Genomic DNA, 24,776 nt, shown 5'->3' with positions numbered 1-24,776 from the left:
GAGGGGCAGTACTGAGGGAGTTGCCGCACTGTCGGAGGGGCAGTACTGAGGAGTGCCGCACTGTCGGAGGGAGGTACTGAGTGAGTGCCGCACTGTCGGAGGGGCAGTACTGAGGGAGTGCCGCACTGTCGGAGGGGCGGTACTGAGGGAGTGCCGCACTGTTGGAGGGGCGGTACTGAGGGAGTGCCGCACTGTCGGAGGGGCGGTACTGAGGGAGTGCCGCACTGTTGGAGGGGCGGTACTGAGGGAGCTCTGCACTGTCGGAGGGGCAGTACTGAGGGAGTGTTGCACTGTCGGAGGGGCAGTACTGAGGGAGCGCCGCACTGTCGGAGGGGCAGTACTGAGGGAGTGCCACACTGTCAGAGGGGCAGTACTGAGGGAGCTCTGCACTGTCGGAGGGGCAGTACTGAGGGAGTGCCGCACTGTCGGAGGGGCAGTACTGAGGAGTGCCGCACTGTCGGAGGGGCAGTACTGAGGGGAGTGCCGCACTGTCGGAGGGGCAGTACTGAGGGAGTGCCACACTGTCGGAGGGGCAGTACTGAGGGAGTGCCGCACTGTCGGAGGGTTAGTACTGAGCGAGTGCTGCACTGTCAGAGGCGCTGGAGGAGGTTACAGAGATGAACCGGACCGGCTTTAGGACCCCTGCGGGTCACAACCTTCTTTGTTTGTAGAACAGAATTCCTTTTGGGTCTTGTGTGCTCTCCGTCTCTCGTTCCCCCGCTCCGTCTCTCCCTCTCTCTCTCCGTCTGTCCTTCCCCTCTCCGTTACATCTCCCCCAGCTCTCTGTCTCCTTCCCCTCTCCGTTACACCTCCCCCAGCTCTCTATGTCCTTCCCCCGCTCCGGTTACTCCTCCCCCGGCTCTCTGTCTCCTTCCCCCTCTCTGTTACACCTCCCCCAGCTTCTGTCTCCTTCCCCCGCTCCGTTACACCTCCCTTCCCCTTCTCCCGCGAGCGAAGGAGTGGTGACGGTTCAAGGGCTTGCCGGGAGAAGAGGGGTGAGAGTTCAGAGGGCGAAGGCTACAGGAACGGTAAATGTGTGTTCATTCATTGAGTGCGGAGAGAGAGAGTGAGAGAGGGAGAGAGTGAGAGAGAGAGTGAGAGGGACAGAGAGAGAGAGAGAGAGAGAGAGGGAGAGAGAGAGAGAGAGAGAGAGAGAGAGAGGGAGAGTGAGAGAGGGAGAGAGAGAGAGGGAGAGAGAGAGAGAGAGAGAGAGGGAGAGTGAGGAGAGGGAGAGAGAGAGGGACACAGAGACAGAGAGAGAGACAGAGAGGGGGAGAGAGAGAGAGAGGGAGAGAGAGAGAGGGAGAGAGAGAGAGAGAGGGACAGAGAGAGAGAGAGAGAGACAGAGAGGGAGAGAGAGAGGGACAGAGAGAGAGAGGGAGACAGAACGAGAGACAGAGAGAGAGAGAGAGAGAGAGATAGAGAGAGAGAGTGAGAGAGAGAGAGACAGAGAGAGAGAGAGAGAGAGAGACAGAGAGAGAGAGACAGAACGAGAGAGAGACAGAACGAGAGAGAGAGAGACAGAACGAGAGAGAGAGAGACAGAGATAGAGTGAGACAGAACGAGAGACAGAGAGAGAGAGAGAGACAGAACGAGAGACAGACAGAGGGAGAGAGAGAGAGGGAGAGAGAGAGAGAGAGAGAGAGAGATGAGGACCAGTGTGTATAAAGTTGGTGTGATGAAGTGCTTTGACTGGGAGGTGAAACACTTGCGGTGATGTTAGTTGGGAGTCTGGGATTGAAGAGATTGTGTTAAACTGCGGGAGGTGAGTCTCGAGGGGAAGTTTAAATGCGGGGACATCGCGGACGTCTTTGCAAGAAGTTTAGCCGAGAGGCTGCGTGTTTTCACACATTAAATACACGGGGGGGGTTTGAAAGCTGAGTGAGAAAGTTTGAGGGGTCGCGGGGTGTGGTGTTGGGGAGATTGTTTGTAAAGTGTCGGCTCCTATTGTCCTGGGTCTGGGATGTTCCATCATCAAATACACCCAGAGGGGTCTGAGCAAGTGATCTCGTTCAATGTCAATAAATGGTGGGAGGGTCAGAGGTCAGTGCTGGAGGGGTCAGCGATCGTTAGGGGTCAGGGTATCGTTAGGGGGTCGGGGGTCAGGGGATCGTTCGGGTGAGAGAGGTCGGGATCGTTAGGGCGAGGGGGTCGGGATCGTTAGGGGTCAGGGGGTCAGGGGATCGTTAGGGCGAGGGGGTCAGGGGATTGTTAGGGGTCGGGGTATCGTTAGGGCGAGGAGGTCAGGGGATCGTTAGGGGTCAAGGGGTCAGGGGATCGTTAGAGGTCAGGGGGTCAGGGGATCGTTAGGGGTCAGGGGGTCAAGGGATCGTTAGGGGTCAGGGGGTCAGGGAATCATTAGGGCGAGGGTGTCAGGGGATCGTTAGGGGTCAGGGTATCATTAGGGCGAGGGGGTCGGGGGATCGTTAGGGGTCAGGGGGTCAGGGGATCGTTAGGGCGAGGGGGTCGGGGGATCGTTAGGGGTCAGGGGGTCAGGGTATCGTTAGGACGAGGGGGTCGGGGGATCGTTAGGGGTCAGGGGGTCAGGGTATCGTTAGGACGAGGGGGGTCGGGGGATCGTTAGGGGTCAGGGGGTCAGGGTATCGTTAGGGCGAGGGGGTCGGGGGATCGTTAGGGCGAGGGGGTCGGGGGATCGTTAGGGGTCAGGGGGTCAGGGTATCGTTAGGACGAGGGGGTCGGGGGATCGTTAGGGCGAGGGGGTCAGGGGATCGTTAGGGGACAGGGGGTCAGGGTATCGTTAGGACGAGGGGGTCAGGGGGATCGTTAGGGGTCAGGGGGTCGGGGGATCGTTAGGACGAGGGGGTCAGCGATCGTTAGGGCGAGGGGGGTCAGGTGATCGTTAGGGCGAGGGGGTCAGGGGATCGTTAGGGCGAGGGGGGTCGGGGGATCGTTAGGGGTCAGGGGGTCAGGGTATCGTTAGGACGAGGGGGTCGGGGGATCGTTAGGGCAAGGGGGTCGGGGGATCGTTAGGGCGAGGGGGTCAGGGGATCGTTAGGGCGAGGGGGATCGTTAGGGCGAGGGGGTCAGGGTATCGTTAGGGCGAGGGGGTCAGGGGATCGTTAGGGCGAGGGGGTCGGGGGATCGTTAGGGCGAGGGGGTCAGGGGATCGTTAGGGCGAGGGGGTCAGGGGATCGTTAGGGCGAGGGGGTCAGGGGATCGTTAGGGCGAGGGGGTCAGGGGATCGTTAGGGCGAGGGGGATCGTTAGGGCGAGGGGGTCAGGGGATCGTTAGGGGTCAGGGGATCGTTAGGGCGAGGGGGTCAGGGGATCGTTAGGGGTCAGGGGATCGTTAGGGCGAGGGGGTCGTGGGATCGTTAGGGCGAGGGGGATCGTTAGGGCGAGGGGGTCAGGGGATCGTTAGGGGTCAGGGGATCGTTAGGGCGAGGGGGTCGGGGGATCGTTAGGGCGAGGGGGTCGGGGGATCGTTAGGGCGAGGGGGTCGGGGGATCGTTAGGGCGAGGGGGTCGGGAGATCGTTAGGGGTCAGGGTATCATTAGGGCGAGGGGGTCAGGGGATCGTTAGGGGTCAGGGGGTCAGGGGATCGTTAGGGCGAGGGGGTCAGGGTATCGTTAGGGCGAGGGGGTCAGGGTATCGTTAGGGCGAGGGGGTCAGGGTATCGTTAGGGCGAGGGGGTCAGGGTATCGTTAGGGCGAGGGGGTCAGGGGATCGCTAGGGCGAGGGGGTCAGGGTATCGTTGGGGCGAGGGGGTCAGGGGATCGTTAGGGCGAGGGGGGTCAGGGGATCGTTAGGGCGAGGGGGTCAGGGGATCGTTAGGGCGAGGGGGTCAGGGGATCATTAGGGCGTGGGGGTCAGGGGATCGTTAGGGCGAGGGGGTCAGGGGATCGTTAGGGCGAGGGGGTCGGGGGATCGTTAGGGCGAGGGGGTCAGGAGATCGTTAGGGCGAGGGGGTCGGGGGATCGTTAGGGCGAGGGGGTCAGGGGATCGTTAGGGCGAGGGGGTCGGGGGATCGTTAGGGCGAGGGGGTCAGGGTTTCGGGGATCGGGGGGAGGGTGAACGTTGCCCGCGGTTTACCAGCCCGGGTGGTGACCCCGCTCCCTCTCCCTTTCCCCAGGCCGGAGATGGCGTCGGCGGCCTCACTGCGGGAGGAGAACGGGCTCCTGCACCAGGAGCTGGCCAGGGTGGAGGACCGCCTGGCCCAGAGTCAGGCCGAGAGGGACGAACTCGCCATCAAATACGGAGCCGTGAGTCAGAGGGTAAGGGGCAGCGGGGGCAGGGGGGGAGGGAGAAATGGTCAACTCCGCTCAAAATGGCCTCCTCCCAAAAATGGTCAATCCTCGTCAAAATGGCCTCCCCAAAAATGGTCAATTCTACTCAAAATGGCCACCTTCCAAAACGGTCAATTCTGCTCAAAATGTCCACCTCCCAAAAATGGTCAACTCCGCTCAAAATGGCCACCTCGCAAAAATGGTCAACTACACTCAAAATGGCCTCCTCCCAAAAACAGTAAATTCTGCTCAAAAAGGCCACCTTCCAAAACGGTCAATTTTGCTCAAAATGGCCACTTCACAAAACGGCCAACTCTGCTCAAAATGGCCACCTCCCAAAACGGTCAACTCCGCTCAAAATGGTCTCCTTCCACAAAATGGCCACCCCTCCATTGACGGGCGTGTGACCACACCCACAACCTGGCAGGAAAGGCCCAGATTTCAACCCCGGCCTGGGCTGAGTTAGCCCGACCCCTTCCCGCTTAATTATTGGGAAGGCTGAAACCATTGTCTTTGGTCTCTACATGTCCGCTGACGACTCCCAGCTCTACCTCACCCCCAGCTCTCCCGACCCCTCTACGGTCTCTAGATTGTCACACTGCTTGTCCCACATCCGGTTCTGGAGCAGCAGAAACTTCCTCCCATATCGGGGAAGACCCAAGCCATTGTTTTCGGTCCGTGCCACAAACTCCGTTCCCCAGCTCCCCGACTCTGTCTCTCTCCCCAACTCCTGTCCGAGACTGAACCAGACTGTTCACAACCTGGGATCTCATATCTGACCCTGAAATGAGCTTCCGGCCACATATCCACGGCCGTAACATAAGGACATCAGAAATAGGAGCAGGAGTCGGCCATTCGGCCCCTCGAGCCTGCTCCACCATTTAATCCCATCATGGCTGATCCGATCATGGACACAGCTCCACTTCCCTGCCCGCCCCCTTATCCCCTTATCGGTTCAGGAACTGTCTATCTCTGTCTTAAATTTATTCAATGTCCCGGCTTCCACAGCTCTCTGAGGCAGCGAATTCCACAGATTTACAACCCTCTGAGAGAAGAAATTCCTCCTCATCTCAGTTTTAAATGGACGGCCCCTTATTCTAAGACCATGCCCCCTAGTTCTAGTCTCCCCCATCAGTGGGAACATCCTCTCTGCATCCACCTTGTCAAGCCCTCTCATAATCTGATACGTTTCGATAAGATCACCTCTCATTCTTCTGAATTCCAATGAGTAGAGGACCAACCTCCTCAACCTTTCCTCATAAGTCAACCCCCTCATCCCCGGAATCAACCGAGTGAACCTTCTCTGAACTGCCTCCAAAGCAAGTATATCCTTTCGTAAATACGGAGACCAAAACTGCACGCAGTACTCCAGGTGTGGCCTCACCAATACCCTGTATAACTGGAGCAAGACTTCCCTGCTTTTATACTCCATCCCCTTTGCAATAAAGGCCAAGATACCATTGGCCTTCCTGATCACTTGCTGTACCTGCAGACTAACCTTTTGTGTTTCATGCACCAGGACCCCCAGGTCCCGCTGTACTGCGGCACTTTGTAATCTTTCTCCATTTAAATAATAACTTGCTCTTTGATTTTTTTCTGCCGAAGTGCATGACCTCACACTTTCCAACATTATACTCCATCTGACAAATACTTGCTCACTCACTTAGACTGTCTATGTCCCCTGCCACAGCTCATCCGCTGCTGAAACCCTCATCCCTGCCTCTCTCCCCTCCAGACTTGACTATTCCAACGCACTCCTGGCCGGCCTCCCACGTTCTACCCGACGTAAACTAGAGGTGATCCAAAACTCGGCTGCCCCATGTCCTAACTCACACCCAGTCCTACTCGCCCATCACCCCCTGTGCTCACTGCCCCGTGTCCTAACTCACACCCAGTCCCACTCACCCATCACCCGCTGTGCTCACTGCCCCGTGTCCTAATTCGCACCCAGTCCCGCTCACCCATCACACCCTGTGCTCACTGACCCCGTGTCCTAACTCACACCGAGTCCCACTCACCCATCACCCCCTGTGCTCACTGCCCCATGTCCAAACTCGCACCGAGTCCCACTCACCCATCACCCCCTGTGCTCACTGACCCCGTGTCCTAACTCGCACCGAGTCCCGCTCACCCACCACCCCCTGTGCTCACTGCCCCATGTCCAAACTCGCACCGAGTCCCACTCACCCATCACCCCCTGTGCTCACTGACCGACATTGGCTCCCGGTTAAGCAACGCCTCGATTTCAAAATTCTCATCCTCTTTTACAAATCCCTCCATGGCCCCTCGCACCCTCCCTATCTCTGTAACCTCCTCCAGCCCCTACACCCCTCACTATCTCTGTAACCTCCTCCAGCCCCTACACCCCTCCCTATCTCTGTAACCTCCTCCAGCCCTACACCCCTCCCTATCTCTGTAACCTCCTCCAGCCCCTACACCCCTCCCTATCTCTGTAACCTCCTCCAGCCCTACACCCCTCCCTATCTCTGTAACCTCCTCCAGCCCCTACACCCCTCCCTATCTCTGTAACCCCCTCCAGCCCCTACATCCCTCCCGATCTCTGTAACCCCCTCCAGCCCCTGCACCCCTCCCTATCTCTCTAACCCCCTCCAGCCTCTACACCCCTCCCTATCTCTCTAACCCCCTCCAGCCTCTACACCCCTCCTATCTCTGTAACCTCCTCCAGACCCTACACCCTCCCTATCTCTGTAACCCCCTCTAGCCCCTACACCCCTCCCTATCTCTGTAACCTCTTCCAGCCCCTACACCCCTCCCTATCTCTGTAACCCCCTCCAGCCCCTACACCCCTCCCTATCTCTGTAACCTCTTCCAGCCCCTACACCCCTCCCTATCTCTGTAACCCCCTCCAGCCCCTACACCCCTCCCGATCTCTGTAACCTCCTCCAGCCCCTACACCCCTCCCTATCTCTGTAACCCCCTCCAGCCCCTACATCCCTCCCGATCTCTGTAACCTCCTTCAGCCCCTACACCCCTCCCTATCTCTGTAACCCCCTCCAGCCCCTACACCCCTCCCGATCTCTGTAACCTCCTCCAGCCCCTACACCCCTCCCTATCTCTCTAACCCCCTCCAGCCTCTACACCCCTCCCTATCTCTGTAACCCCCTCCAGCCTCTACACCCCTCCCTATCTCTCTAACCCCCTCCAGCCCCTACACCCCTCCCTATCTCTCTAACCACCTCCAGCCCCTACATCCCTCCCTATCTCTCTAACCCCCTCCAGCCTCTACACCCCTCCCTATCTCTCTAACCCCCTCCAGCCCCTACACCCCTCCCTATCCCTGTAACCTCCAGCCCCACAACCCCCCGAGATGTCTGCACCCCGCTAATTCTGCCCTCCTGACCATCCCCGATTATAATCGCTCCACCATCGGTGGCCGTGCCTTCTGTTGCCTGGGCCCCAAGCTCTGGAACTCCCTCCCTGAACCTCTCCGCCTCTCGACCTCTCTCTCCTCCTTCAAGACGCTCCTTAAAACCGACCTCTTTGACCCAGCTTTTGGTCACCTGCCCTAATTTCTCCTTCTGTGGCTCGGTGTCAAATCTTGTTTGATAATCGCTCCTGTGAAGCATCTTGGGACATTTCACGAAGGTAAAGGCACCATATAAATGCAATTGTTGTTGTTGCTGTTGTTAACCTGTGTCACGCCTTTGGGATGTCTGGTGGCCTTAAAACCAGCGAAATTTACAGCACGGAGAGAGGCCATTCGGCCCATCGTGTCCGCCTCGCGCCGGCTGACCAAGAGCCACCCATCATAATCCCACTTTCCCGCTCTGGGTCCGTAGCCCTGTAGCTTACGGCACTTCAAGGTGCACTGCCAAATGTGGGGAGGGTTTCTGCCTCTACCGCCCTTTCAGGCCGTGAGTTCCATCCCAGACCCCCACCGCCCTCTCCCCTCAAATCCCCTCTAAACCTCCCCCCAATTACTTTCAATCCCTGCCCCCTGGTTGTTGACCCCTCTGCCCAGGGAAACAGGTCCGTCCTATCCACTCTATCCAGGCCGCTCATCATTTTATACACCTCAATCAGGTCTCCCCTCAGCCTCCTCTGTTCCAGAGAGAACAACCCCGGCCTATCCAATCTTTCCTCATCGCTAAAATTCTCCAGTCCAGGCAACACCCTGGTAAATCTCCTCTGTACCCTCTCCAGTGCAACATCCTGGTAAATCTCCTCTGTACCCTCTCCAGTGCAACATCCTGGTAAATCTCCTCTGTACCCTCTCTAGTGCAACATCTTGGTAAATCTCCTCTGTACCCTCTCCAGTGCAACATCCTGGTAAATCTCCTCTGTACCCTCTCCAGTGCAACATCCTGGTAAATCTCCTCTGTACCCTCTCCAGTGCAACATCCTGGTAAATCTCCTCTGTACCCTCTCCAGTGCAACATCCTGGTAAATTTCCTCTGTACCCTCTCCAGTCCAACATCCTGGTAAATCTCCTCTGTACCCTCTCCAGTGCAACATCCTGGTAAATCTCCTCTGTACCCTCTCCAGTCCCGGCAACATCCTGGTAAATCTCCTCTGTACCCTCTCTAGTGCAACATCCTGGTAAATCTCCTCTGTACCCTCTCCAGTGCAACATCCTGGTAAATCTCCTCTGTACCCTCTCTAGTGCAACATCCTGGTAAATCTCCTCTGTACCCGCTCTAGTGCAACATCCTGGTAAATCTCCTCTGTACCCTCTCTAGTGCAACATCCTGGTAAATCTCCTCTGTACCCTCTCTAGTGCAACATCCTGGTAAATCTCCTCTGTACCCTCTCTAGTGCAACATCCTGGTAAATCTCCTCTGTACCCTCTCGAGTGCAACATCCTGGTAAATCTCCTCTGTACCCTCTCTAGTGCAACATCCTGGTAAATCTCCTCTGTACCCTCTCTAATGCAACATCCTGGTAAATCTCCTCTGTACCCTCTCTAGTGCAACATCCTGGTAAATCTCCTCTGTATCCTCTCTAGTGCAACATCCTGGTAAATCTCCTCTGTACCCTCTCTCGTGCAACATCCTGGTAAATCTCCTCTGTACCCTCTCCAGTGCAACATCCTGGAAAATCTCCTCTGTACCCTCTTCAATGCAACATCCTGGTAAATCTCCTCTGTACCCTCTCCAGTGCAACATCCTGGTAATTCTCCTCTGTACCCTGTCTGGCGCAACATCCTGGTAAATCTCCTCTGCACCCTCTCCAGTGCAACATCCTGGTAAATCCCCTCTGTACCCTGTCCAGTGCAACATCCTGGTAAATCTCCTCTGTAGACTCTCCAGTGCAACATCCTGGTAAATCTCCTCTGCACCCTCTCTAGTGCAACATCCTGGTAAATCTCCTCTGTACCCTCCCCAGTGCAACATCCTGGTAAATCTCCTCTGTACCCTCTCTAGTGCAACATCCTGGTAAATCTCCTCTGCACCTCTCTAGTGCAACATCCTGGTAAATCTCCTCTGTACCCTCTCCAGTGCAACATCCTTGTAAATCTCATCTGTACCCTCTCCAGTGCAACATCCTGGTAAATCTCCTCTGTACCCTCTCCAGTCCCGGCAACATCCTGGTAAATCTCCTCTGTACCCTCTCTCGTGCAACATCCTGGTAAATCTCCTCTGTACCCTCTCGAGTGCAACATCCTGGTAAATCTCCTCTGCACCTCTCTAGTGCAACATCCTATTAAATCCCCTCTGTACCCTCTCCAGTGCAACATTCTGGTAAATCTCCTCTGTACCCTCTTCAGTGCAACATCCTGGTAAATCTCCTCTGTACCCTCTCTAGTGCACCATCCTGGTAAATCTCCTCTGTACCCTGTCTGGTGCTACATCCTGGTAAATCTCCTCTGTACCCTTTCCAGTGCAACATCCTGGTAAATCTCCTCTGTACCCTCTCTAGTGCAACAAATTGGTAAATCTCCTCTGCACCCTCTCTAGTGCAACATCCTGGTAAATCTCCTCTGTACCCTCTCTAGTGCAACATCCTGGTAAATCTCCTCTGTACCCTCTCCAGTGCAACATCCTGGTAAATCTCCTCTGTACCCTCTCTAGTGCAACATCCTGGTAAATCTCCTCTGTACCCTCTCAAGTGCCACATCCTGGTAAATCTCATCTGTACACTCTCCAGTCCCGGCAACATCCTGGTAAATCTCCTCTGTACCCTCTTCAGTGCAACATCCTGGTAAATCTCCTCTGTACCCTCTCTCGTGCAACATCCTGGTAAATCTCCTCTGTACCCTCTCCACTGCAACATCCTGGTAAATCTCCTCTGTACCCTCTCTAGTGCAACATCCTGGTAAATCCCCTCTGTACCCTGTCCAGTGCAACATCCTGGTAAATCTCCTCTGTAGACTCTCCAGTGCAACATCCTGGTAAATCTCCTCTGCACCCTCTCTAGTGCAACATCCTGGTAAATCTCCTCTGTACCCTCCCCAGTGCAACATCCTGGTAAATCTCCTCTGTACCCTCTCTAGTGCAACATCCTGGTAAATCTCCTCTGCACCTCTCTAGTGCAACATCCTGGTAAATCTCCTCTGTACCCTCTCCAGTGCAACATCCTTGTAAATCTCATCTGTACCCTCTCCAGTGCAACATCCTGGTAAATCTCCTCTGTACCCTCTCCAGTCCCGGCAACATCCTGGTAAATCTCCTCTGTACCCTCTCTCTTGCAACATCCTGGTAAATCTCCTCTGTACCCTCTCGAGTGCAACATCCTGGTAAATCTCCTCTGCACCTCTCTAGTGCAACATCCTATTAAATCCCCTCTGTACCCTCTCCAGTGCAACATCCTTGTAAATCTCATCTGTACCCTCTCCAGTGCAACATTCTGGTAAATCTCCTCTGTACCCTCTCCAGTCCCGGCAACATCCTGGTAAATCTCCTCTGTACCCTCTTCAGTGCAACATCCTGGTAAATCTCCTCTGTACCCTCTCTAGTGCACCATCCTGGTAAATCTCCTCTGTACCCTGTCTGGTGCTACATCCTGGTAAATCTCCTCTGTACCCTCTCCAGTGCAACATCCTGGTAAATCTCCTCTGTACCCTCTCTAGTGCAACAAATTGGTAAATCTCCTCTGCACCCTCTCTAGTGCAACATCCTGGTAAATCTCCTCTGTACCCTCTCTAGTGCAACATCCTGGTAAATCTCCTCTGTACCCTCTCCAGTGCAACATCCTGGTAAATCTCCTCTGTACCCTCTCCAGTGCAATATCCTGGTAAATCTCCTCTGTACCCTCTCTCGTGCAACATCCTGGTAAATCTCCTCTGTACCCTCTCCACTGCAACATCCTGGTAAATCTCCTCTGTACCCTCTCTAGTGCAACATCCTGGTAAATCTCCTCTGTACCCTCTCCAGTGCAACATCCTGGTAAATCTCCTCTGTACCCTCTCTAGTGCAACATCCTGGTAAATCTCCTCTGTACCCTCTCAAGTGCCACATCCTGATAAATCTCCTCTGTACACTCTCCAGTCCCGGCAACATCCTGGTAAATCTCCTCTGTACCCTCTTCAGTGCAACATCCTGGTAAATCTCCTCTGTACCCTCTCTACTGCACCATCCTGGTAAATCTCCTCTGTACCCTGTCTGGTGCAACATCCTGGTAAATCTCCTCTGTACCCTCTCTAGTGCAACATCCTGGTAAATCTCCTCTGCACCCTCTCTGGTGCACCATTCTGGTAAATCTCCTCTGTACCCTCTCCAGTGCAACATCCTGGTAAATCTCCTCTGTACCCTCTCTGGTGCACCATTCTGGTAAATCTCCTCTGTACCCTGTCTGGTGCAACATCCTGGTAAATCTCCTCTGTACCCTGTCTGGTGCAACATCCTGGTAAATCTCCTCTGTACCCTCTCTAGTGCAACATCCTGGTAAATCTCCTCTGTACCCTCTCCAGTGCAACATCCTGGTAAATCTCCTCTGCACCCTCTCCAGTGCAACATCCTGGTAAATCTCCTCTGTACCCTCTCCAGTGCAACATCCTGGTAAATCTCCTCTGTACCCTCTCCAGTGCAACATCCTGGTAAATCTCCTCTGCACCCTCTCCAGTGCAACATCCTGGTAAATCTCCTCTGTACCCTCTCCAGTGCAACATCCTGGTAAATCTCCTCTGTACCCTCTCTCGTGCAACATCCTGGTAAATCTCCTCTGTACCCTCTCCACTGCAACATCCTGGTAAATCTCCTCTGTACCCTCTCTAGTGCAACATCCTGGTAAATCCTCTCTGTACCCTCTCTAGTGCAACATCCTGGTAAATCCCCTCTGTACCCTGTCCAGTACAACATCCTAGTAAATCTCCTCTGTAGACTCTCCAGTGCAACATCCTGGTAAATCTCCTCTGCACCCTCCCCAGTGCAACATCCTGGTAAATCTCCTCTGTACCCTCTCTAGTGCAACATCCTGGTAAATCTCCTCTGCACCTCTCTCGTGCAACATCCTGGTAAATCCCCTCTGTACCCTCTCCAGTGCAACATCCTTGTAAATCTCCTCTGTACCCTCTTCAGTGCAACATCCTGGTAAATCTCCTCTGTACCCTCTCTAGTGCACCATCCTGGTAAATCTCCTCTGTACCCTGTCTGGTGCAACATCCTGGTAAATCTCCTCTGTACCCTGTCTGGTGCAACATCCTGGTAAATCTCCTCTGTACCCTCTCCAGTGCAACATCCTGGTAAATCTCCTCTGTACCCTCTCCAGTGCAACATCCTGGTAAATCTCCTCTGCACCCTCTCCAGTGCAACATCCTGGTAAATCTCCTCTGTACCCTCTCCAGTGCAACATCCTGGTAAATCTCCTCTGTACCCTCTCCAGTGCAACATCCTGGTAAATCTCCTCTGCACCCTCTCCAGTGCAACATCCTGGTAAATCTCCTCTGTACCCTCTCCAGTGCAACATCCTGGTAAATCTCCTCTGTACCCTCTCTCGTGCAACATCCTGGTAAATCTCCTCTGTACCCTCTCCACTGCAACATCCTGGTAAATCTCCTCTGTACCCTCTCTAGTGCAACATCCTGGTAAATCCTCTCTGTACCCTCTCTAGTGCAACATCCTGGTAAATCCCCTCTGTACCCTGTCCAGTACAACATCCTAGTAAATCTCCTCTGTAGACTCTCCAGTGCAACATCCTGGTAAATCTCCTCTGCACCCTCCCCAGTGCAACATCCTGGTAAATCTCCTCTGTACCCTCTCTAGTGCAACATCCTGGTAAATCTCCTCTGCACCTCTCTCGTGCAACATCCTGGTAAATCCCCTCTGTACCCTCTCCAGTGCAACATCCTTGTAAATCTCCTCTGTACCCTCTTCAGTGCAACATCCTGGTAAATCTCCTCTGTACCCTCTCTAGTGCACCATCCTGGTAAATCTCCTCTGTACCCTGTCTGGTGCAACATCCTGGTAAATCTCCTCTGTACCCTCTCTAGTGCAACATCCTGGTAAATCTCCTCTGCACCCTCTCTAGTGCAACATCCTGGTAAATCTCCTCTGTACCCTCTCTAGTGCAACATTATGGTAAATCTCCTCTGTACCCTCTCTAGTGCAACATCCTGGTAAATCTCCTCTGTACACTCTCCAGTGCAACATCCTGGTAAATCTCCTCTGTACCCTCTCTGGTGCACCATCCTGGTAAATCTCCTCTGTACGCTCTCTGGTGCAACATCCTGGTAAATCTCCTCTGTACCCTCTCCAGTCCCGGCAACATCCTGGTAAATCTCCTCTGTACCCTCTTCAGTGCAACATCCTGGTAAATCTCCTCTGTACCCTCTCCAGTGCACCATCCTGGTAAATCTCCTCTGTACCCTGTCTGGTGCAACATCCTGGTAAATCTCCTCTGTACCCTCTCTCGTGCAACAAATTGGTAAATCTCCTCTGCACCCTCTCTAGTGCAACATCCTGGTAAATCTCCTCTGTACCCTCTCTAGTGCAACATCCTGGTAAATCTCCTCTGTACCCTCTCTAGTGCAACATCCTGGTAAATCTCCTCTGTACCCTCTCCAGTGCAACATCTTGGTAAATCTCCTCTGTACCCTCTCCAGTGCAACATCCTGGTAAATCTCCTCTGTACCCTCTCTGGTGCACCATCCTGGTAAATCTCCTCTGTACCCTCTCTGGTGCAACAACCTGGTAAATCTCCTCTGTACCCTCTCCAGTGCAACATCCTGGTAAATCTCCTCTGTACCCTCTCTCGTGCAACATCCTGGTGAATCTCATCTGTACCCTCTCCACTGCAACATCCTGGTAAATCTCCTCTGTACCCTCTCTAGTGCAACATCCTGGTAAATCTCCTCTGTACCCTCTCCAGTGCACCATCCTGGTAAATCTCCTCTGTACCCTGTCTGGTGCAACATCCTGGTAAATCTCCTCTGTACCCTCTCCAGTGCAACATCCTGGTAAATCTCCTCTGCACCCTCTCCAGTCCCGGCAACATCGTGGTAAATCACCTCTGTACACTCTCCAGTCCCGGCAACATCCTGGTAAATCTCCTCTGTACCCTCTCCAGTGCAACATCCTGGTAAATCTCCTCTGTACCCTGTCTGGTGCAACATCCTGGTAAATCTCCTCTGTACCCTCTCTAGTGCAACATCCTGGTAAATCTCCTCTGCACCCTCTCTAGTGCAACATCCTGGTAAATCTCCTCTGCACCCTCTCCAGTGCAACATCTTGGTAAATCTCCTCTGTACCCTCTCCAGTGCAACATCCTGGTAAATCTCCTCTGTACCCTCTCTGGTGCACCATTCTGGTAAATCTCCTCTGTACCCTCTCCAGTGCAACATCCTGGTAAATCTCCTCTGTACCCTCTCCAGTCCCGGCAACATCCTGGTAAATCTCCTCTGTACCCTGTCTGGTGCAACATCCTGGTAAATCTCCTCTGTACCCTCTCCAGTGCAACATCCTGGTAAATCTCCTCTGCACCCTCTCCAGTGCAACATCCTGGTAAATCTCCTCTGTACCCTCTCTAGTGCAACATCCTGGTAAATCTCCTCTGTACCCTGTCTGGTGCAACATCCTGGTAAATCTCCTCTGTACCCTCTCCAGTGCAACATCCTGGTAAATCTCCTCTGCACCCTCTCCAGTGCAACATCCTGGTACATCTCCTCTGTACCCTCTTTAGTGCAACATCCTGGTAAATCCCCTCTGTACCCTGTCCAGTGCAACATCCTGGTAAATCTCCTCTGTAGCCTCTCCAGTGCAACATCCTGGTAAATCTCCTCTGCACCCTCCCCAGTGCTATTCCTGGTAAATCTCCTCTGTACCCTCTCTAGTGCAACATCCTGGTAAATCTCCTCTGCACCTCTCTAGTGCAACATCCTGGTAAATCCCCTCTGTACCCTCTCCAGTGCAACATCCTTGTAAATCTCATCTGTACCCTCTCCAGTGCAACATCCTGGTAAATCTCCTCTGTACCCTCTCCAGTCCCGGCAACATCCTGGTAAATCTCCTCTGTACCCTCTTCAGTGCAACATCCTGGTAAATCTCCTCTGTACCCTCTCTAGTGCACCATCCTGGTAAATCTCCTCTGTACCCTCTCCACTGCAACATCCTGGTAAATCTCCTCTGTACCCTCTCTAGTGCAACATCCTGGTAAATCTCCTCTGCACCCTCTCTCGTGCAACATCCTGGTAAATCTCCTCTGTACCCTCTCTAGTGCAACATCCTGGTAAATCTCCTCTGCACCCTCTCTAGTGCAACATCCTGGTAAATCTCCTCTGTACCCTCTCTAGTGCAACATCTTGGTAAATCTCCTCTGTACCCTCTCCAGTGCAACATCCTGGTAAATCTCCTCTGTACCCTCTCTGGTGCACCATCCTGGTAAATCTCCTCTGTACCCTCTCCAGTGCAACATCCTGGTAAATCTCCTCTGTACCCTCTCTCGTGCAACATCCTGGTAAATCTCCTCTGTACCCTCTCCACTGCAACATCCTGGTAAATCTCCTCTGTACCCTCTCTAGTGCAACATCCTGGTAAATCCCCTCTGTACCCTCTCCAGTGCAACATCCTGGTAAATCTCCTCTGTAGCCTCTCCAGTGCAACATCCTGGTAAATCTCCTCTGCACCCTCTCCACTGCAACATCCTGGTAAATCTCCTCTGTACCCTCTCTAGTGCAACATCCTGGTAAATCTCCTCTGCACCTTCTCCAGTGCAACGTCCTGGTAAATCTCCTCTGTACCCTCTCTAGTGCACCATCCTGGTAAATCTCCTCTGCACCCTCTCCACTGCAACATCCTGGTAAATCTCCTCTGTACCCTCTCTAGTGCAACATCCTGGTAAATCTCCTCTGCACCTTCTCCAGTGCAACGTCCTGGTAAATCTCTTCTGCACCCTCTCTAGTGCAACATCCTGGTAAATCCCCTCTGTTCCCTCTCCAGTGCAACATCCTTGTAAATCTCCTCTGTACCCTCTCCAGTGCAACATCCTGGTAAATCTCCTCTGTACCCTCTCTAGTGCAACATCCTGGTAAATCTCCTCTGTACCCTCTCAAGTGCAACATCCTGGTAAATCTCCTCTGTACCCTCTCCAGTCCCGGCAACATCCTGGTAAATCTCCTCTGTACCCTCTTCAGTGCAACATCCTGGTAAATCTCCTCTGTACCCTCTCTAGTGCACCATCCTGGTAAATCTCCTCTGTACCCTCTCTAGTGCAACATCCTGGTAAATCTCCTCTGCACCCTCTCTAGTGCAACATCTTGGTAAATCTCCTCTGCACCCTCTCCAGTGCAACATTTTGGTAAATCTCCTCTGTACCCTCTCTGGTGCACCATCCTGGTAAATCTCCTCTGTACCCTCTCTGGTGCAACATCCTGGTAAATCTCCTCTGTACCCTCTCCAGTGCAACATCCTGGTAAATCTCCTCTGTACCCTCTCTCGTGCAACATCCTGGTGAATCTCATCTGTACCCTCTCCACTGCAACATCCTGGTAAATCTCCTCTGTACCCTCTCAAGTGCAACATCCTGGTAAATCTCCTCTGTACCCTCTCCAGTGCACCATCCTGGTAAATCTCCTCTGTACCCTGTCTGGTGCAACATCCTGGTAAATCTCCTCTGTACCCTCTCTAGTGCAACATCCTGGTAAATCTCCTCTGCACCCTCTCCAGTCCCGGCAACATCGTGGTAAATCTCCTCTGTACACTCTCCAGTCCCGGCAACATCCTGGTAAATCTCCTCTGTACCCTCTCCAGTGCAACATCCTGGTAAATCTCCTCTGTACCCTGTCTGGTGCAACATCCTGGTAAATCTCCTCTGTACCCTCTCTAGTGCAACATCCTGGTAAATCTCCTCTGCACCCTCTCTAGTGCAACATCCTGGTAAATCTCCTCTGCACCCTCTCCAGTGCAACATCTTGGTAAATCTCCTCTGTACCCTCTCCAGTGCAACATCCTGGTAAATCTCCTCTGTACCCTCTCTGGTGCACCATTCTGGTAAATCTCCTCTGTACCCTCTCCAGTGCAACATCCTGGTAAATCTCCTCTGTACCCTCTCCAGTCCCGGCAACATCCTGGTAAATCTCCTCTGTACCCTCTTCAGTGCAACATCCTGGTAAATCTCCTCTGTACCCTCTCTAGTGCAACACCTTGGTAAATCTCCTCTGTAACCTGTCTGGTGCAACATCCTGGTAAATCTCCTCTGTACCCTCTCCAGTGCAACATCCTGGTAAATCTCCTCTGCACCCTCTCCAGTGCAACATCCTGGTAAATCTCCTCTGTACCCTCTCCAGTGCAACATCCTGGTAAATCTCCTCTGTACCCTCTCTCGTGCAACATCCTGGTAAATCTCCTCTGTACCCTGTCTGGTGCAACATCCTGGTAAATCTCCTCTGTACCCTCTCCAGTGCAACATCCTGGTAAATCTCCTCTGCACCCTCTCCAGTGCAACATCCTGGTAAATCTCCTCTGTACCCTCTCTAGTGCAACATCCTGGTAAATCTCCTCTGTACCCTGTCTGGTGCAACATCCTGGTAAATCTCCTCTGTACCCTCTCCAGTGCAACATCCTGGTAAATCTCCTCTGCACCCTCTCCAGTGCAACATCCTGGTACATCTCCTCTGTACCCTCTTTAGTGCAACATCCTGGTAAATCCCCTCTGTACCCTGTCCAGTGCAACATCCTGGTAAATCTCCTCTGTAGCCTCTCCAGTGCAACATCCTGGTAAATCTCCTCTGCACCCTCCCCAGTGCTATTCCTGGTAAATCTCCTCTGTACCCTCTCTAGTGCAACATCCTGGTAAATCTCCTCTGCACCTCTCTAGTGCAACATCCTGGTAAATCCCCTCTGTACCCTCTCCAGTGCAACATCCTTGTAAATCTCATCTGTACCCTCTCCAGTGCAACATCCTGGTAAATCTCCTCTGTACCCTCTCCAGTCCCGGCAACATCCTGGTAAATCTCCTCTGTACCCTCTTCAGTGCAACATCCTGGTAAATCTCCTCTGTACCCTCTCTAGTGCACCATCCTGGTAAATCTCCTCTGTACCCTCTCCACTGCAACATCCTGGTAAATCTCCTCTGTACCCTCTCTAGTGCAACATCCTGGTAAATCTCCTCTGCACCCTCTCTCGTGCAACATCCTGGTAAATCTCCTCTGTACCCTCTCTAGTGCAACATCCTGGTAAATCTCCTCTGCACCCTCTCTAGTGCAACATCCTGGTAAATCTCCTCTGTACCCTCTCTAGTGCAACATCTTGGTAAATCTCCTCTGTACCCTCTCCAGTGCAACATCCTGGTAAATCTCCTCTGTACCCTCTCTGGTGCACCATCCTGGTAAATCTCCTCTGTACCCTCTCCAGTGCAACATCCTGGTAAATCTCCTCTGTACCCTCTCTCGTGCAACATCCTGGTAAATCTCCTCTGTACCCTCTCCACTGCAACATCCTGGTAAATCTCCTCTGTACCCTCTCTAGTGCAACATCCTGGTAAATCCCCTCTGTACCCTCTCCAGTGCAACATCCTGGTAAATCTCCTCTGTAGCCTCTCCAGTGCAACATCCTGGTAAATCTCCTCTGCACCCTCTCCACTGCAACATCCTGGTAAATCTCCTCTGTACCCTCTCTAGTGCAACATCCTGGTAAATCTCCTCTGCACCTTCTCCAGTGCAACGTCCTGGTAAATCTCCTCTGTACCCTCTCTAGTGCACCATCCTGGTAAATCTCCTCTGCACCCTCTCCACTGCAACATCCTGGTAAATCTCCTCTGTACCCTCTCTAGTGCAACATCCTGGTAAATCTCCTCTGCACCTTCTCCAGTGCAACGTCCTGGTAAATCTCTTCTGCACCCTCTCTAGTGCAACATCCTGGTAAATCCCCTCTGTTCCCTCTCCAGTGCAACATCCTTGTAAATCTCCTCTGTACCCTCTCCAGTGCAACATCCTGGTAAATCTACTCTGTACCCTCTCTAGTGCAACATCCTGGTAAATCTCCTCTGTACCCTCTCAAGTGCAACATCCTGGTAAATCTCCTCTGTACCCTCTCCAGTCCCGGCAACATCCTGGTAAATCTCCTCTGTACCCTCTTCAGTGCAACATCCTGGTAAATCTCCTCTGTACCCTCTCTAGTGCACCATCCTGGTAAATCTCCTCTGTACCCTCTCTAGTGCAACATCCTGGTAAATCTCCTCTGCACCCTCTCTAGTGCAACATCTTGGTAAATCTCCTCTGCACCCTCTCCAGTGCAACATTTTGGTAAATCTCCTCTGTACCCTCTCTGGTGCACCATCCTGGTAAATCTCCTCTGTACCCTCTCTGGTGCAACATCCTGGTAAATCTCCTCTGTACCCTCTCCAGTGCAACATCCTGGTAAATCTCCTCTGTACCCTCTCTCGTGCAACATCCTGGTGAATCTCATCTGTACCCTCTCCACTGCAACATCCTGGTAAATCTCCTCTGTACCCTCTCAAGTGCAACATCCTGGTAAATCTCCTCTGTACCCTCTCCAGTGCACCATCCTGGTAAATCTCCTCTGTACCCTGTCTGGTGCAACATCCTGGTAAATCTCCTCTGTACCCTCTCTAGTGCAACATCCTGGTAAATCTCCTCTGCACCCTCTCCAGTCCCGGCAACATCGTGGTAAATCTCCTCTGTACACTCTCCAGTCCCGGCAACATCCTGGTAAATCTCCTCTGTACCCTCTCCAGTGCAACATCCTGGTAAATCTCCTCTGTACCCTGTCTGGTGCAACATCCTGGTAAATCTCCTCTGTACCCTGTCTGGTGCAACATCCTGGTAAATCTCCTCTGTACCCTCTCTAGTGCAACATCCTGGTAAATCTCCTCTGCACCCTCTCCAGTGCAACATCTTGGTAAATCTCCTCTGTACCCTCTCCAGTGCAACATCCTGGTAAATCTCCTCTGTACCCTCTCTGGTGCACCATTCTGGTAAATCTCCTCTGTACCCTCTCCAGTGCAACATCCTGGTAAATCTCCTCTGTACACTCTCCAGTGCAACATCCTGGTAAATCTCCTCTGCACCCTCTCCAGTGCAACATCCTGGTAAATCTCCTCTGTACCCTCTCTAGTGCAACATCCTGGTAAATCTCCTCTGTACCCTGTCTGGTGCAACATCCTGGTAAATCTCCTCTGTACCCTCTCCAGTGCAACATCCTGGTAAATCTCCTCTGCACCCTCTCCAGTGCAACATCCTGGTACATCTCCTCTGTACCCTCTTTAGTGCAACATCCTGGTAAATCCCCTCTGTACCCTGTCCAGTGCAACATCCTGGTAAATCTCCTCTGTAGCCTCTCCAGTGCAACATCCTGGTAAATCTCCTCTGCACCCTCCCCAGTGCTATTCCTGGTAAATCTCCTCTGTACCCTCTCTAGTGCAACATCCTGGTAAATCTCCTCTGCACCTCTCTAGTGCAACATCCTGGTAAATCCCCTCTGTACCCTCTCCAGTGCAACATCCTTGTAAATCTCATCTGTACCCTCTCCAGTGCAACATCCTGGTAAATCTCCTCTGTACCCTCTCCAGTCCCGGCAACATCCTGGTAAATCTCCTCTGTACCCTCTTCAGTGCAACATCCTGGTAAATCTCCTCTGTACCCTCTCTAGTGCACCATCCTGGTAAATCTCCTCTGTACCCTCTCCACTGCAACATCCTGGTAAATCTCCTCTGTACCCTCTCTAGTGCAACATCCTGGTAAATCTCCTCTGCACCCTCTCTCGTGCAACATCCTGGTAAATCTCCTCTGTACCCTCTCTAGTGCAACATCCTGGTAAATCTCCTCTGCACCCTCTCTAGTGCAACATCCTGGTAAATCTCCTCTGTACCCTCTCTAGTGCAACATCTTGGTAAATCTCCTCTGTACCCTCTCCAGTGCAACATCCTGGTAAATCTCCTCTGTACCCTCTCTGGTGCACCATCCTGGTAAATCTCCTCTGTACCCTCTCCAGTGCAACATCCTGGTAAATCTCCTCTGTACCCTCTCTCGTGCAACATCCTGGTAAATCTCCTCTGTACCCTCTCCACTGCAACATCCTGGTAAATCTCCTCTGTACCCTCTCTAGTGCAACATCCTGGTAAATCCCCTCTGTACCCTCTCCAGTGCAACATCCTGGTAAATCTCCTCTGTAGCCTCTCCAGTGCAACATCCTGGTAAATCTCCTCTGCACCCTCTCCACTGCAACATCCTGGTAAATCTCCTCTGTACCCTCTCTAGTGCAACATCCTGGTAAATCTCCTCTGCACCTTCTCCAGTGCAACGTCCTGGTAAATCTCCTCTGTACCCTCTCTAGTGCACCATCCTGGTAAATCTCCTCTGCACCCTCTCCACTGCAACATCCTGGTAAATCTCCTCTGTACCCTCTCTAGTGCAACATCCTGGTAAATCTCCTCTGCACCTTCTCCAGTGCAACGTCCTGGTAAATCTCTTCTGCACCCTCTCTAGTGCAACATCCTGGTAAATCCCCTCTGTTCCCTCTCCAGTGCAACATCCTTGTAAATCTCCTCTGTACCCTCTCCAGTGCAACATCCTGGTAAATCTCCTCTGTACCCTCTCTAGTGCAACATCCTGGTAAATCTCCTCTGTACCCTCTCAAGTGCAACATCCTGGTAAATCTCCTCTGTACCCTCTCCAGTCCCGGCAACATCCTGGTAAATCTCCTCTGTACCCTCTTCAGTGCAACATCCTGGTAAATCTCCTCTGTACCCTCTCTAGTGCACCATCCTGGTAAATCTCCTCTGTACCCTCTCTAGTGCAACATCCTGGTAAATCTCCTCTGCACCCTCTCTAGTGCAACATCTTGGTAAATCTCCTCTGCACCCTCTCCAGTGCAACATTTTGGTAAATCTCCTCTGTACCCTCTCTGGTGCACCATCCTGGTAAATCTCCTCTGTACCCTCTCTGGTGCAACATCCTGGTAAATCTCCTCTGTACCCTCTCCAGTGCAACATCCTGGTAAATCTCCTCTGTACCCTCTCTCGTGCAACATCCTGGTGAATCTCATCTGTACCCTCTCCACTGCAACATCCTGGTAAATCTCCTCTGTACCCTCTCAAGTGCAACATCCTGGTAAATCTCCTCTGTACCCTCTCCAGTGCACCATCCTGGTAAATCTCCTCTGTACCCTGTCTGGTGCAACATCCTGGTAAATCTCCTCTGTACCCTCTCTAGTGCAACATCCTGGTAAATCTCCTCTGCACCCTCTCCAGTCCCGGCAACATCGTGGTAAATCTCCTCTGTACACTCTCCAGTCCCGGCAACATCCTGGTAAATCTCCTCTGTACCCTCTCCAGTGCAACATCCTGGTAAATCTCCTCTGTACCCTGTCTGGTGCAACATCCTGGTAAATCTCCTCTGTACCCTCTCTAGTGCAACATCCTGGTAAATCTCCTCTGCACCCTCTCTAGTGCAACATCCTGGTAAATCTCCTCTGCACCCTCTCCAGTGCAACATCTTGGTAAATCTCCTCTGTACCCTCTCCAGTGCAACATCCTGGTAAATCTCCTCTGTACCCTCTCTGGTGCACCATTCTGGTAAATCTCCTCTGTACCCTCTCCAGTGCAACATCCTGGTAAATCTCCTCTGTACCCTCTCCAGTCCCGGCAACATCCTGGTAAATCTCCTCTGTACCCTCTTCAGTGCAACATCCTGGTAAATCTCCTCTGTACCCTCTCTAGTGCAACACCTTGGTAAATCTCCTCTGTAACCTGTCTGGTGCAACATCCTGGTAAATCTCCTCTGTACCCTCTCCAGTGCAACATCCTGGTAAATCTCCTCTGCACCCTCTCCAGTGCAACATCCTGGTAAATCTCCTCTGTACCCTCTCCAGTGCAACATCCTGGTAAATCTCCTCTGTACCCTCTCTCGTGCAACATCCTGGTAAATCTCCTCTGTACCCTGTCTGGTGCAACATCCTGGTAAATCTCCTCTGTACCCTCTCCAGTGCAACATCCTGGTAAATCTCCTCTGCACCCTCTCCAGTGCAACATCCTGGTAAATCTCCTCTGTACCCTCTCTAGTGCAACATCCTGGTAAATCTCCTCTGTACCCTGTCTGGTGCAACATCCTGGTAAATCTCCTCTGTACCCTCTCCAGTGCAACATCCTGGTAAATCTCCTCTGCACCCTCTCCAGTGCAACATCCTGGTACATCTCCTCTGTACCCTCTTTAGTGCAACATCCTGGTAAATCCCCTCTGTACCCTGTCCAGTGCAACATCCTGGTAAATCTCCTCTGTAGCCTCTCCAGTGCAACATCCTGGTAAATCTCCTCTGCACCCTCCCCAGTGCTATTCCTGGTAAATCTCCTCTGTACCCTCTCTAGTGCAACATCCTGGTAAATCTCCTCTGCACCTCTCTAGTGCAACATCCTGGTAAATCCCCTCTGTACCCTCTCCAGTGCAACATCCTTGTAAATCTCATCTGTACCCTCTCCAGTGCAACATCCTGGTAAATCTCCTCTGTACCCTCTCCAGTCCCGGCAACATCCTGGTAAATCTCCTCTGTACCCTCTTCAGTGCAACATCCTGGTAAATCTCCTCTGTACCCTCTCTAGTGCACCATCCTGGTAAATCTCCTCTGTACCCTCTCCACTGCAACATCCTGGTAAATCTCCTCTGTACCCTCTCTAGTGCAACATCCTGGTAAATCTCCTCTGCACCCTCTCTCGTGCAACATCCTGGTAAATCTCCTCTGTACCCTCTCTAGTGCAACATCCTGGTAAATCTCCTCTGCACCCTCTCTAGTGCAACATCCTGGTAAATCTCCTCTGTACCCTCTCTAGTGCAACATCTTGGTAAATCTCCTCTGTACCCTCTCCAGTGCAACATCCTGGTAAATCTCCTCTGTACCCTCTCTGGTGCACCATCCTGGTAAATCTCCTCTGTACCCTCTCCAGTGCAACATCCTGGTAAATCTCCTCTGTACCCTCTCTCGTGCAACATCCTGGTAAATCTCCTCTGTACCCTCTCCACTGCAACATCCTGGTAAATCTCCTCTGTACCCTCTCTAGTGCAACATCCTGGTAAATCCCCTCTGTACCCTCTCCAGTGCAACATCCTGGTAAATCTCCTCTGTAGCCTCTCCAGTGCAACATCCTGGTAAATCTCCTCTGCACCCTCTCCACTGCAACATCCTGGTAA

At 52.7% G+C, this 24,776-nt stretch overlaps 2 protein-coding genes across 2 annotated transcripts in view; both read left to right on the top strand.

The window, feature by feature from the left end:
* The window catches only part of LOC139256587 (rootletin-like), a 22,174-nt gene extending 20,319 nt beyond the window's left edge, over positions 1-1,855 (top strand). The window contains exon 5 of the mRNA XM_070874259.1: positions 1,766-1,855. Within this exon, the coding sequence (XP_070730360.1) occupies positions 1,766-1,855 (90 nt within the window). The remainder of the gene's footprint in view (positions 1-1,765) is intronic.
* LOC139256592 (uncharacterized) overlaps positions 1,389-24,776 on the top strand; it is a 129,460-nt gene continuing 106,072 nt past the window's right edge. Inside the window, exons 1-2 of the mRNA XM_070874263.1 lie at positions 1,389-1,765; positions 4,093-4,234. Coding sequence (XP_070730364.1) covers positions 4,100-4,234 — 135 coding nt within the window. The 5' untranslated portion in view covers positions 1,389-1,765; positions 4,093-4,099. The remainder of the gene's footprint in view (positions 1,766-4,092; positions 4,235-24,776) is intronic.

This window comes from Pristiophorus japonicus, unplaced genomic scaffold (assembly GCF_044704955.1).
Source record: "Pristiophorus japonicus isolate sPriJap1 unplaced genomic scaffold, sPriJap1.hap1 HAP1_SCAFFOLD_740, whole genome shotgun sequence".
Classification (NCBI taxonomy): domain Eukaryota; kingdom Metazoa; phylum Chordata; class Chondrichthyes; family Pristiophoridae; genus Pristiophorus; species Pristiophorus japonicus.
This window is presented reverse-complemented; position numbering and strand designations above follow the sequence as displayed.